Raw genomic sequence first — 14,726 nt, forward strand, 5'->3', positions numbered from 1 at the left:
ACACGCACTTACCATATAACCCAGCAATGCACTCCTAGGTATTTACCCAAGAGAAATGAAAACTTACGTACATACAAAGACTCACATACTAATGTTCACAGCAGCTTTATTTGTAACACCCTAAAAGTAGGAACAATCTGAGTATCCTTCAGCTAGTGAATGGTTGACAAACTGTGATATATCCATTTGCTGAAACACTATTTAGCAACTAAGAGGAAAAAACCTAAGGATAAATGCAACATGAGGATGAATCTCAAACACAATACATGAGGTTAAAGAAGCCAGTCAAAAGGCAACATGATATGACTCCATTTCTATGGCATCATAGAAGAGGCAAATCCATAGGGATGGAGTCTAGATCAGCGAGGCACTGGAGGTGGGGAAGGAATGGACCACAAAGGGCCCCACTCATGTTCTGGGGCAATGAAACTCTTCTATATTTTTATTATGGTGGGTAGTTACCTGCACGTATCTGTCAAACTCTAAGAACTGTACACCAAAAAGTGTGCCTTTTACTGTATATAACTTTAAAAATAAATACACATGGCCTCTGACATAACGATTGTTTGACATAGGATTTTTTTTTTTTTTTGAGACGGAGTCTCACTCTGTCACCCAGGCTGGAGTGCAGTGGCGCGATCTTGGCTCACTGCAAGCTCTGCCGCCCGGATTCATGCCATTCTCCTGCCTCAGGCTCCCGAGCAGCTGGGACTACAGGCGCCCGCCACCATCCCGGCTAATTTTTTTTGTATTTTTAGTAGAGACGGGGTTTCACCGTGTTAGCCAGGATGGTCTCGCTCTCCTGATCTCGTGATCCGCCCGCCTCAGCCTCCCAAAGTGCTGGGGTTACAGGCGTGACCCAATGCACCCGGCTGACATGATTTTTTGACTTTATGATGGTGCAAAAGTGGTACATATCAGTAAAAACTGTACTTCAAGTACCCACACAACCATTCTGTTTTTCCACTTTTAGTACAGTATTACATGTGATATTCAACAGTGTATTATAAAATCAGTTTTATGTCAGATGATTTTCCCAGCTGCAGGCTAATGTAAGTGTTCTGAGCACATTTAAGGTAGGCTGCGCTAAGCTATGATGTTCAGTAGGTTAGGCGTACTAAATGCATTTTCTACTTATGATCTTCTCTAAGAGGGGAGAGCAGGCAAGCAAGCAAAGTAGCCACAAAAACTTTCTGCTTAAAACCTCTCCACAGCTCCAAGTATAATGGATAGTTCATATTTCTTTATTTTTTATTTTATTTTATTTTTTGAGACTGAGACTTGCTCTGTTGCCCAGGCTGGAGTGCAGTGGCGCAGTCTCGGCTCACTGTAACCTCTGCCTCCTGGGTTCAAACAATTCTCCTGCCTCAGTCTCCCAAGTAGCCGGGACTACAGGCGCGTGCCACCACACCCAGCTAATTTTTGTATTTTTAGTAGAGACAGGGTTTCACTATTTTGGCCAGGCTGGTCTCAAACTTCTGGCCTCGTGATCTGCCCACCTTGCCCTCCCAAAGTGCTTGGATTACAGGCATGAGTCACTGTGCCCGGCCAATAGTTCGTATTTCTTAGCAGGGAGCTGCAGCCGGCCTGTCTCTAGCCTCATCTCTTGCAGTGCTCTTCATTTCATACTATTTGCAATTGCTGCAGACTGAAAGCATCCAATGCAGTACCCAGAACAGGGGCTCAGGGCACACAGGTTCCCTTCCTTCCTACATCCTTCTGCATTTGTTTATGTTAGTCCTCTCTCCCAAAAGCTCTTACCAAACTGTTCCTTACCAAGGCTAACTTGCAGGTCTTAGGCCTCAGGGAGCGCCTCCTTCTGAATGGTTTCTCTGAACCATTTCCTTCCTGGCCTGCCCCACATTATAGGTTGGGTCCTACTTTAAGCTTCCTCATCTGTGCAGTAAAGGCTTGGGGATGTTTAAACACTACAAATTCCAAAGGAAGAACTGGCCCTGGACCAGCTCCTACGAGATCACCTTTAAGCCCTAGGAATATCCTGACTGATCACCTGACCGATCAGAGTGACTTTGTGTATCTAGGGCCTTGGGCCGTGCCAGATAATTTCCCCCAACAATGTGATTTGTGGTCGGGGGGTGGGGGCTTGAACTACGCTGTATTAGTCTGACCTTTGGAGGGGCTAGAGACTAAGCAACTAAGGTCAGTCTTGTGGGTGCTGCCTGCCTAAATAACTGACCTCCAATAAGAACCCTGAACACCAAGGCTTGGGGAACTTATCTGGTTGGCAATATTTCACATGTGTCACATATTAGGCAGAGGGAATGAAGCATCGTCCATGTGATTCCACAGGAGGGGACACCTGGAAGCTGGTGCCTGGTATCTCCTGGCCTCTGCTCTAAGTGCTCTTTGCCTCTGTTGACTTCAGTCTGTACCCTAACACTGGAGTAACTCAGAACCTCTGGTATAACCATGTTTTTGAGCTTCTGTCAGCGTGCTTAGCACACATAATGGGGCATCACTGTCTGTCTCCCTGTGCTGTGATTTCTTTAAGGGCAAGAAATGTGTATGATTCATCTACCACCTCTAGAGCCTAGCACTGTGCCTGGAACACAACAGGTGTTAAATAAATGTGTGGCTGCAGGAGAGGCCGAGCCTGCGGATGCATGCTGCAGAGGCCTGCGGGGGAATGTGGAAGCAGCATGGCTTCTCCACCAAGAAGAAATCCCATGACACTGACCATGGAAAAGCAGGTGAATGTGAAAACTGTCAGCCCCAGAAGCCCAAACAGAATTCGGCTTGTCAGATGACACATCCAGAATAGAAATTGTGAAAGCTTCAGCTGAGTACCAGCAGTGTGGCAGCACAGCTGATGGGCTGGAGGCTCCAGGGGCCTGAGGGGAGGTGAGAACAGCGGGGCAGAAAGAAGGGCCATGGAAATTCCACCCTGTCAGCTACATTTCGTGTTCGGATTCTGCCTCAAAGGGAAGTCCCCTCCACAGCCAGATGAACGACATTTCAGTGGAAATGCCAACACAGAGCATTTAAAATTCAAGGAGTCTTTTGAAAGCAAGGCGAGTCTAGAGGCCCTGCCTGGATTCCCTGTCTACTGCTGTGCCCTGTGAGGAAGCTGCTACCCAGTCACAAGCACTCACTTTTCAGATTCTTGCTGGGAATTCCAAAGATGTTTAGCGACAGGCCCCACCACAAAAATCACACCATGATCAAGCTGTGCTGACGATCCCTTACTGGGAACTCTTAATCTTCCTTAAGAGAGAAACGCAGTTCAGTTAAACACATGTGTCCTTTGTCTCAGCCGTTAGACTAGTCAAACAGAAACACAATGTGCAACCAATGGTGACTCAGTGGGGCGCACCCCCCAGATCAATACCCCTGACTAGAGTCATGGCATTTTAGAGGTGATTAGCAAAGAGGTCAGACCTTTGCTTTTAATTTCTTTGCTTTGCAAATAGGAAAGCTGGCACCCAGGAAAAACCCATGATTGTTGGATGAAAACAGTAACATCAGCAAGTGTGTGAGCAGTCAGGACTATCCCAACGCACCAGCCGGACCGGCATGCTGCCCATCCTCGCTGGCACAGACTGGCTGAAAACCCAGCAAAGGGCCTCATCACGTTACACCCACCCGGGCCTGAAGCTCTGCTCAGACACAGCCTCACCAGGTAACCCTGGATAGGTTACCACACCTCTGAGCCTGTTTCAAATCCAGATTAGCAGGGAATATTGTGCCTGGCATGTAGAGAGTGCTCAAAAGGTAACCTCCCTTCCCTCCTCCCTTCAAGTTCTCCTCCCTTACCAGCCTTTTCCAACCAGATTTCCTCATCTGAACCACATATTCAAAGAGGATTATTTGAGTGCCTGTTTCTGCAATTCCTCCCAGGGACGGGAAATAGCTAGTTCCATTGTAGAAGGAGAGAGGCGAGTCTTAGGCACCACACTTAATTCTGACCAGTTGAGAAGGACAGACAGCTTCACAAATTCAACTGGCTCTAAGGCATACACAGGAGTGTCTTTTTACACATCGAGCATCGGTCACTGCTGATGCAGGTCCTACCAAACAAGGCAGGAAGTGGGGGCAGAGAGGATGAAGAGGTGAATTTAAATGTCTTCCTCAGTGCCTCTGTGGCTGGTTACTGACCAGCACTCCCCGGGTAGTGTGCTGCCTATGGACCTAGAGATATCCAGAGCCTACCCTCAGTGGTGCAGTGTCTGTGAGGGGCACAACATTCGTTTCTGGGTCTCACATCAACTCTGACTACATCACGTTGTTTTAAACCCTGCCCTGCCATTGCCGGGAAGCCCTGGGCCCCTCAAAGAGCAACTTCCTAGGCCTCAGCTTTTACCCTGTCCTCCTTCCCCACCCCCTGCCCCCAACTCTCTCTCTCTCCAGATCTTCATGCAGGCATCGCTGTTATCTCTGAAAATTATCCAGGCTGCCTCTGTGTCCCTGGGCTGCCTAATAAACCAGGGGGTCCCTGGATCTCAGGGCTGCCTAATAAACTAGGGTCTCTGCCATTTCCATCTGTCTCACTGGTGCACTAACCCTGGGACAGAAGGAAGAAAGAAAGGAGGAGGTGTCCCCAGGAGGACTGAGGCCTCTGGAAAGGAAGGAAAGCCGTCTGAGTAAGGAAAGGGGCAGGAGTCCTCTGCCAGTTTGCTTCAGGCCCCACTTAGGGTTCCCAAAATGGGTTCTATTTAAGCTCCAGAGAGGAGGGAAAGGATAGTTTCAAGGGAACCGGGATGTGATGGAATCAGAGCTGCAGAACAATGGAAAACTCTCGGTTGAAGGAAACATCAACAGCTGGATTATTCAACTTTTCTGAATTTCATGTGTGTGTTTTGGGAAAGGGCAGATGAGTCATGGAGTGCTCAATGCAGAGGTCTGCATGTCCTTCACTTCCCTCTCCCAAACTCGCCGACTGCAAAGTCCAAACTCTGAATCTGTCATTCCAGGTGCTCTCAACCCAGCCAGAGCCGACCTTGCTCTATACCTCCCCAACAAGGCCTGTGCTCCACATTCTGCCACCCCTATGGCCTCTGCTCCTCTGGCTTTGATGCTCTGAGTCTCATTCCACACCTACGCGAGACCCTGCAGCTTTCACAGGCTGCACCTGCAGCCCCATGCAGAAGCATAGTGGGTGTATAACTCTCTCATTTCCAGGCAGCAACTATCGCCCTTGACAAACCCCACTACAGAAGCTACAATATCTGAGAATGCTTGCAAGAAGTGAAATATAAAGAATTCTGTCAGCAAATAACCAAGGGTAGGTGATCACCATTCATAAAACCACTCTTGACTTCCTTGCTCCATTAGTATTTAGGGACAAAATCTTCCTCTCAACCAGTAACCCAAATTCGGCCCTCCAGGTAGATTCGAGAGCACTACAGGGATCACACGGTCCCAGGAGACACCAGAGCAATGCCAGGTCGGTAAAGCGCAGTCTTGTTCAGAGGGTCCAGGACCAGCTGCCTCCGCTGGGAGCCGCAGTCCTGGGGTCAGGACCAAGCGCACTCACAGCCAGGTGGCGCACTCCGTTCCACCCTCGGCCAGCGGCCCCCTTCCATCCTCCTGGCTTTACAGAGGCTAAGCAGCTGCGGTAGGGAAAGCCAGACAGGTGCAATTGGTCAAGAACAGTTTGGGGAAAAGAACACAGCGCATCGGGCACCAAATTCTAGTCACACCTTAATCAGCTTCCCAGTTGACAACGCGCCCTGGTATGGGGGCCAACAAGGTCCCGGCTGTAACAGGTGGCCCATCGGGCGATGTGGATCAGAGAGACAGGCAGTGGGAATCAGAAGGAAACCAGAAAAAGAAAAGGAATAGCAGGGCGAAGCAATGGGAAGGAAGGGACCAGGAAATGGAAACGACAGGCAGAAAATGAGGGAGGAGAAGAAAAAGCAGGAGGGGGGCGGGGGGTCGCAAGAGCACAGACCCGGGCGCGGAGGGAGCACGCCGCGGGGGGCGGCGGCGTCCTTACCGGCGGTGGCCGAGCGCAGGCTCTCCAGGCTCCAGGAGCGGGACACGGCGCCGCGCATGCCCCCGCTGCCCCCGCGGCCGCCACACACCACGCCGCTGCTGTCCGAGTCGGAGCCCGGGGACAGCCCGGCGCTGCTGCTGCTGCTAGTGCCGAGATCGCCACTCGTCTGCCCGCTTGACTCGCTGGGGCATTGCTGCGCCCGCATGCAGGCGGGCCCGAGCTCCAGCCACAGGCTCGGGGAAGGCTGGGCCGGGGGCGGCGGTGCGGCGGCCGCGGGGCTGCCGGGGGACGGGGCGAGTGAGCCGGGGCCGGGGTCGCAGTCGGAGGGCGAGGGGCGTGCGGGCAGCCGCGCGGCGTTCTCGGCCCCATCCTCGTCGCCGCGCGGCCGCCGCTCCGGGCCGGCTGACATCATGGGGCTCCGTTAAGGAGGCTCTCAGCCGACCCCCAGCTCGGGCTCTGTGGCTGCGACAGCTGGGACCCTTGGCAGGGGCGGGGCGCGCGCGGCTCGGAGCGAGGCCAGGCGCCCTCCGGGCAGGGCGCAGCGCATCAGCTCGCTGCCCACTACCGGCCGCCCGGCGGGCGCTGAGCCTCAGCGGCGACCCCAGTGCGGGTCGCGGGCCCGGTCGGCACGCGCTCACGCACGCGCGCACGCAGGCCTGGAGCGGCTGCGGCGGCGGGCGCGGGCGCGGGGCTCCGGGTCCTTCTCGGTGTCCGCAGGGCCGCGCCGCCGCCACCTGTGTCCGCACGCGTGTGTTAGGACAGAGCCATCCTTAGGAGGCGACGCCCAGGCGCGTCGCAGCCGCGGTGGTGAGGAGGGCCGGCGGGCGCCCACTTTTTCTCCGCAGGGATTCCAGCTCAGACCCTTGGCGGCGCCTCCCGCGCCATCCGGGGCGAGGACACAAGCAGGTGGCCCCGCTGGGCCCAGGGCAGAGACCGGGCGGGCAGGCGGGCGCGACGGCGGTGGGAACGCGCTCAGACGGGACACGCCCCTCATCTCCGCTCAGCCAGGCGCAGGGTGAGCGTGGACCACCTGGCGCCTGCGACCCTCCTGGCAGCCCGGGCAGGGCACACCCTGTGGTGATTTAGGGGCCGAGCAAAGTCCATGCCAAACGATTTTAGAAAGCGTGTGGAAGAGTTCAGTGACCAGATTTTACAGTACAAGAGTTCACACACGAAGATGGGGGCCACGAGGCGCACTGCAAGGAGCCAGGAGTTTTATTTTTTCGGAGTGTGTGTGCGAGGTGGGGGGGTGGATAAGGAAGGGCATTACTATTTCATCTGCCCCTCCCAGACACACACAGGTTCTTGTAGGTTTTTAGAGTCCACTCAGAAGCTCCACACAGGGTGGCAAGAAGTCAGGATATGAAATGCAAATGCAAATTCCAGGAGGTGAAAAACTGTGTGAGACTTGGTCTCCCTTTGTGGAGGTTACAGGGCAGTCGTGATAGCGGCTAATCAGGGCTGCTGATGGCCTTCCCCTGACTGCCCCCTCCCCGCCCCGACCCCATGTACACGGCATTATCATTCCCCCAAAGCCCTTGGCGGCTGCTTCTAGTGTAGTAAGCAGCAGAAGTATTGAGAGGGAGAGGATGAAATGAGAGGTGCATGCCTTGCTCCAGCACACCAGCCAGTATAGGGTGGGTGCTAGAAAACTGGGCATTTGGTGCCCTGCCCTCCACTGGGGTCCATTTCCTGTGGCCCATCTCCATCCGGAAGCTATATGTGCTCCAAGCTCTGTACCATAAGAGGCCCTGCAGCTTCATAGATGCTTTCTCCTCTCCTTGTGAGACCTCTAGTATCTTGTCTATCATGAGTATATGATTATTCGACCTAACAACCCAGGGGCTGGGGCAGTGGGCCACCACAGGCCTAGGTAGACTAGAAGCTCCATACATGCTTAAGGTAATAACAGGTGTTGCTGGGTGTTTAATTTGATGGGAATTGGGGGATGACTCAGCCAGGTCATCACATCAAGGCCCCCTCCTCAGTTCCTCCAGGAAAGAGTGCCTTTCCTGGTCACTCTATAGCCAGCACGCAACTTTCCAGCCTCTGCTTTCTTTCTTTTTTTTTTTTTTTGAAACGGAAACTTGCTCTGTTGCCAGGCTGGAGTGGAGTGGCACGATCTTGGCTCACTGCAACCTACGACTCACTGGTTCAAGCGATTCTCCTGCCTCAGCCTCCCATGTAGCTGGGATTACAGGCATGCGCCACCATGCCCATCTAATTTTTGTATTTTTAGTAGAGACAGGGTTTTACCATGTTGGCCAGGATGGTCTTGATCTCCTGACCTCGTGATCCGCCCGCCTCGGCCTCCCAAAGTGCTGGGATTACAGACCTGAGCCACCGCGCCCGGCCTGCTTCCATTCTTTCTTGTCCTTGGGAAGAGCAGTTCTCCCACTCCTCATCCCTCATGCAGGCTCTTCTGCATGGGGTCACCATCTGTGTCCTACAGCTGTCCTTTGAAGGCTGCAAGCTTAGCCCTGGTGGGTGGGGAGAAGTGCTGGGGAAGGGATGCCCCCTGCCAGAGTCCACTACTCCCCCCAAGCCATCAGCAAGTCTTTTGGGGTCTACCTTCAAAATAAATGTCCAAGTTGTCCATTTCTCTCTTACTCCATTGCTACCACTGCCATACCGTGCTTGGCGACAGCGTCAGTGTCACCCACTGAGCAGCCCAAGGGAGCTCTAAAATACACATAAATCACATCTTGCTCCTTTCCTGCATCAGTATCTTCAGAGGCTTCCCTTCACACTTCATAAGACCTGGGGGATGCTGCATGTTCTGCCTGATTTCTCTTCCTCCTCCTGTCCCTCTCTGTCCCATGCTCCCTGCACTTCTGCCACAGCCGCCACCTTGCTGCTGCTCCTTCTCACCTCAGGCCCTGGTACTTACTGTCCCTTTCACCTGGGATGCTCTTCTCTTGGTTTTTCATGGCTTGGCTCCTTCTTGGTCTTCAGATCTCAGTGAATGTCCCTCCTCAGTGAGGCTTCACTGATTCCTTCTCAGCACTTATTCCATCTGTCAGTGGCTTGCTGCTTCTCCCGTCTGCTCCCTGCAGACCAGGTGTGCCATGAGGGCAAAGAGGCCTTACCCATCACTGTGTGCAGGGAGTACCGTGCACCTGCTGCAGGCTCCATGCTGGGCAAGCAGCCCGTGGAGGAATGAGGGGGCTGGACCCAGCGGTCAGCTGGGAAGGAGAGGGAGGATTCTCGCCGTCTGGGGTCGGGACTTTCAGGGGCCTGAGGTGTGCTGCTAAGTGGAGGGTGTCATGCCAGTGCATAAAGATGGCTGTGGCCTGAGCAGAAGGAGCCTGTGTGAGCCACTGCGTCAGCCAGACAGCCGAGCCCCATGCTTTTACCGAGTCCATTTCCCTTTTTAATCTTCCGGAGACCTCAGTAATTTTGAATCAGGTCTCCTGCTCCTAGCTGTCTTGTGAGTAAGGGTGGAGTGTCCCCATTTGAGCTCCAGTGTGAAAAGGGGATCCATGTTTCCTAAGACCCTGGGGGTGAGGACAGCTGAAATTAACACTTACCATCAAAGGTGCTGGGGATCTCTGGGGACAGAGACTGGTGCAGGGAGACTTAGCTGCACTTACTATTAAAAGAGATGGGTGATCCCTTTACCATCATATGGTAGGTTTATAATCATAAATAATCATTTAGGTACATTTACGTATATTGCTCATATACAGTCATGAGTTGCTGAACAAGGATATGTCCTGAAAAATGTGTTGTTAGGTGATTTTCTTGTGTGAACATCATAGAGCATAACTTATACAAACCTAAATGTACAGCCTACTGCACACCTAGGCTATATGGTAGAGCCTACTGTTCCTAGGCTGCAAACCTGTACAGCATGTTACTGTACTGAATACTGTAGGGTGATAACACAATGGTAAGTATCCTTGTATCTAAACAAATCAAAACATAGGAAAGGCACAGTAAAAATATAGTATAAAATATTAACATCGTAATGGTACACTTGTATAAGGGACGTAACATGAATACAGCTTGCAGGATTGGAATTTGTTCTGTAATGTTTATAAAGTCTACATAGTGTACAGTAATGTCCTAGGCCTTCACATTCATTCATCACCTGATGACTTTTTTTAGCTCCATTATAATCTTAGGGGACCACCATTGTATATGCAATCTGTAATTGACCAAAATGCCATTATATGGCACATGACTGTATATATATTGTGTGTATATGTATTGTGTGTATATGTATGCAACGTGTGAGTATGTATGTATGAATTAATAATGCAGTGTCTTTATCAGGAAGGCCAGCATAGAAGGTTCAGTGTTTTTTTAAAACTGGCTTGATGATGTGAAGGTGGTCAATGAAATTCCACTGTACACATAAAAACAGAAACAGAATGGGATCAAAGCTTGTCTAAGTCTAGAGACAGGCTTCTGCTCTGTCTCTCCTAATTAACCCTGCACTTCAGTTTCCACAACAGTGCTGGATGGAAAGAAGTCGACGGCCAGAGTGATGTGGGTTCAATCCTGGGTTCAGTTCTGTCTCTTACTAGTTGTGACCTTGGGCAAATTACTTAATCTTCCTGTGTCGTTCTCTCCTCATCCACAAATAGGAATACTGACAACTAACTTTGTAGGATTATTGTGAGGATTAAGTGAATGATGTGTAGATATGCAGTCATACCTAGCAATGTCTGAAATATTAGCTGGTATTTTTTAAGCATATACCAGATGTGAGGTACTTTGCATATACTATTTAATATCTACAACTTTATCTGATAGCTACTATTTTAGCCCCATTTTACCACTGAAATTAACTGAGGCGCAGAATAATCCAAGATTATACGCCCGGGAAGTGGTGGAATTGGTTCCAGTGCTCGCCACTCATGCTTTGAACCACTGTGCAACCGTTAATTCCCTTTCTCCCCATTCAGAGGATTCCCCAGACACTTTGTGTTGGAATACCATCAATGTCCTTGGCAAATGACACTGTAAACCTTCTATGTGCAGAACATCATGCTAGCTGCTGGGGATAAAAGAAGGAAGTTTAAGAAATGTATCTAGGCCAGGCATGGTGGCTCATGCCTGTAATCCCAGCACTTTGGGAGGCCGAGTTGGGCAGATCACTTGAGGTCAGGAATTCAAGACCAGCCTGGCCAACATGGTGAAACCCCGTCTCTATTAAAAGTACAAAAATTAGCCAGGCATGGTGGCGCACACCTGTAATCCCAGCTACTTGGGAGGTTGAGGTGGGAGAATCGCTCGGACCAGGGTGGGGCGGAGGTTGCAGTGAGCTGAGATTGTGCCACTACACTGCAGCCTGGGCAACAGAGCAAGACTCCATTGCCTCCCCCTGCCTCCCCAGCAAAAAAAAAAAGACTCCATCTCAAAAAAAAAGAAACATCCATTCAAGAAAATCAATGACAATTCAGTAAGAAAGGTGAGAATCTGTAGGGTTTTAACCAAGATCATTCCCCTCTCCCCCTTTACAGCTCAGTGAGGCAGAGACTCCACTCCAGACTACAGCCAACAACACAGGGCTCCTTCTCCCCACACCTCTCAGCCAGGGATCTTTTTTCCCTGGAAGAGGAGGACAGTGGTATTTCTCATCCTGCCCCCAGCCATCTGTTGCTGAGGCTCAGTCAGGAAGCCACCTGTTACTGGTGAGGGTGGTGAGCCGGGGTGACTTCCTTCTTTGGCAAGCTGAGAATACTGAGGCTTGGAGAGCCTTTCCCCCTGCTTCTAAGGTGGTGGTTCCATGCCAGGAGAGGCAAGCTGAGAGGACCTTAGGCTACTGCTCTCCCTCCCCAAGGGCTCCACAGAGCTTGCCACTGTCCCCACCCCAGAGCTCTGGCCCAGAGATTTTGCCTGGGGCAAGCAGGTTGTAAAACAGATAGCTCCTGATCTCTTCCTAAAGGAACTGGGCTCAGTTTGTAACAGAGCATGGAGAAGCTGAAACCTAAAGGTGCTTTCAAGGACAGTGGAGGTTGCAGTGAAGGGAATTAAGAGGAAATCTGTGGCTCTAATGGAGATATAGCCTGGACTGTAACCCCACTAGTTTGCATGAGAGAACAGAGAATAAGGTAGCTGGGAGGAGCCCTTCTAGGATCAGAAGAAATATCAAACACTGACCTCAGAAAGTGATCCTTTCTGAGGTGTGCCAGCATTTGATAGCTTGTAAAGCAATTTATGCCGCAGGACAATACTGAAAATAACAGCAATCAGCAACCAATGAGTGGAGCTTAACAGTGTGGTGTGGTCAGAGAAATATAGAAGAGAGCCCTAGTAAAGCCACTGCCATCCATGGGTGACTGTGGGCATACCCAGCTCTGTATCTCCTTTAGGAGCAACATCAGAAGCTTAACCCCACGGGAAGGGAAATAGACTTCACTAAAATAAAACAGTTCATGTAGTTAATAAATAAGCAAATAACAATAGCAAACCTAGTGGGGGAGTGGTTCTCAGAGTGGCTATAATATTATCTAAAATGTCCAGTTTCCAACCAAAAATTATGACATATGCAAAGGAACAGGGAAGTTTGACCCATACAATGGGGAAAAAAGCAGGCAATAGAAACTGCCTGTGAGAATGACTACATATCAGATTTATCAAGTCCAAAGTAGTAATTATAAATATGTTCACAGAACTAAAGGAAACATGATTAAAAGACAAAAGACATGGTGACAGTGTCTCATCAAACAGAGAATATCAGTGAACGCATTCAAATTTTTTAAAAAAGGAAATTCTGGAGTTGAAAAGTACAGTAACTGAAATAAAAAGTTCACGAGAACGGCTCAACAGCAGGTTTGAACAGAAGGAAGAAATAATTAGCAGACTTGAAGATAGATCAATAGAAATTACATAAGCCAAAGAACAGAGGGAAAACCATGAAAAAAAATGAACAAAGCCTCAGAGAAGTGTAGGACACTATTAAGTGCACCAACATATGTGTAATGGGAATATCAGAGAGAGAGAAAGGGGAAGGGGAAAATATTCAAAGAAATAATGGCAGAAAACTTTCCAAATTTATTGAAAAACAATAACCTACACACCCAGGAAACTCAGTTATTTCCAAGTAAAATAATTCCAGAGATCCACAAACAGACACATCATAGTAAAAATGGTGAAAGTAAAAGACAAGGGGGAATATTCTAAAAGCCACAATAGCAGCAAACAACATATAACTCATCAAGCCTTCTTCGATATGATTAACAGTTGATTTCTTAGCAGAAACTCCAGAAGCCAGAAGACAGCGGGATAGTGTGTTAAATGTGCTAAAAGGATTTTTAAATATTTGTTATTATTTTTTTAATTATACTTTAAGTTCTAAGGTACATGTGCACAACGTGCAGGTTTGTTACATATGTATACATGTGCCACGTTGGTGTGCTGCACCCATTAACTCATCATTTACATTAGGTATTTCTCCTAATGCTATCCCTCCCCCTGCCACCCCATGGCAGGCCTCCCTGTGTGATGTTCCCCACCCTGTGTCCAAGTGTTCTCATTGTTCAGTTCCCACCTATGAGTGAGAACATGCAGTGTTTGGTTTTCTGTTCTTTTGATAGTTTGCTCAGAATGATGGTTTCCAGCTTCATCCATGACCCTGCAAAGTACAGGATCTCATCCTTTTTTATGGCTCCATAGTATTCCATGGTGTATATGTGCCACATTTTCTTAATCCAGTCTATTATTGACAGACATTTGGGTCGGTTCCAAGTCTTTGCTATTGTGAATAGTACTGCAATAAACATACATGTACATGTGTCTTTATAGCAGCATGATTTATAATCCTTTGGGTACATATCCAGTAATGGGATGGCTGGGTCAAATGGTATTTCTAGTTCTAGATCCTTGAGGAATCGTCACACTATCTTCCACAATGGTTGAACTAGTTTACACTCCCACCAACAGTGTAAGAGCATTCCTATTTCTCCACGTCCTTTCCAACACCTGTTGTTTCCTGACTTTTTAATGATCGCCATTCTAACTGGTGTGAGATGGTATCTCATTGTGGTTTTGATTTGCATTTCTCTGATGACCAGTGATGATGAACATTTTTTCATGTGTCTGTTGGCTGCATAAATGTCTTCTTTTGAGAAGTGTCTGTTCATATCCTTTGCCCACTTTTTGATGGGGTTGTTTTTTTTCTTGTAAATTTGTTTAAGTTCTTTGCAGATTCTGGATATTAGCCCTTTGTCAGATGAGTAGATTGCAAAAATTTTCTCCCATTCTGTAGGCTGCCTGTTCACTCTAATGGTAGTTTCTTTTGCTGTGCAGAAGCTCTTTAGTTTAATTAGATCCCATTTGTCTATTTTGGCTTTTGTTGCCATTACTTTTGGTGTTTTAGTCATGAAGTCCTTGCCCATGCTTATGTCCTGAATGGTATTGCTTAGGTTTTCTTCTAGGGCTTTTATGATTTTAGGTCTAACATTTAAGTTTTAGTCCACCTTGAATTAATTATTGTATAAGGTGTAAGGAAGGGATCCAGTGTCAGCTTTCTACATATGGCTAGCCAGTTTTCCCAACACCATTTATTAAATAGGGAATCCTTTCCCCATTTCTTGTTTTTGTCAGGTTTGTCAAAGATCAGATGGTTGTAGATGTGTGGTGTTATTTCTGAGGCCTCTGTTCTGTTCCATTGGTTTATATCTCTGTTTTGGTACCAGTACCATGCTGTTTTAGTTACTGTAGACTTGTAGTATACTTTGAGGTCAGGTAACATGATGCCTCCAGTTTTGTTCTTTTTGCTTAGGATTGTCTTGGCAATGGTGGGCTTTTTTTTGGTTCC

The 14,726-nt window shown here is 49.0% G+C and overlaps 1 protein-coding gene across 4 annotated transcripts in view; it reads right to left on the minus strand.

Annotated features, from left to right (window-relative positions):
* The window catches only part of ARHGEF4 (Rho guanine nucleotide exchange factor 4), a 200,656-nt gene that overhangs the window by 74,091 nt on the left and 111,839 nt on the right, over positions 1–14,726 (minus strand). Inside the window, exon 1 of one of the 4 annotated variants that reach the window (XM_054478344.2) lies at positions 5,957–6,543. The exons of the other annotated variants lie outside the window; for them this stretch is intronic. Coding sequence (XP_054334319.1) covers positions 5,957–6,368 — 412 coding nt within the window. The 5' untranslated portion in view covers positions 6,369–6,543. Of the gene's footprint in view, positions 1–5,956; positions 6,544–14,726 lie in introns of those variants that run through there. 4 annotated transcript variants of the gene reach the window in all.

The sequence above is a fragment of the Pongo pygmaeus genome, chromosome 11 (assembly GCF_028885625.2).
Source record: "Pongo pygmaeus isolate AG05252 chromosome 11, NHGRI_mPonPyg2-v2.0_pri, whole genome shotgun sequence".
NCBI lineage: Eukaryota > Metazoa > Chordata > Mammalia > Primates > Hominidae > Pongo > Pongo pygmaeus.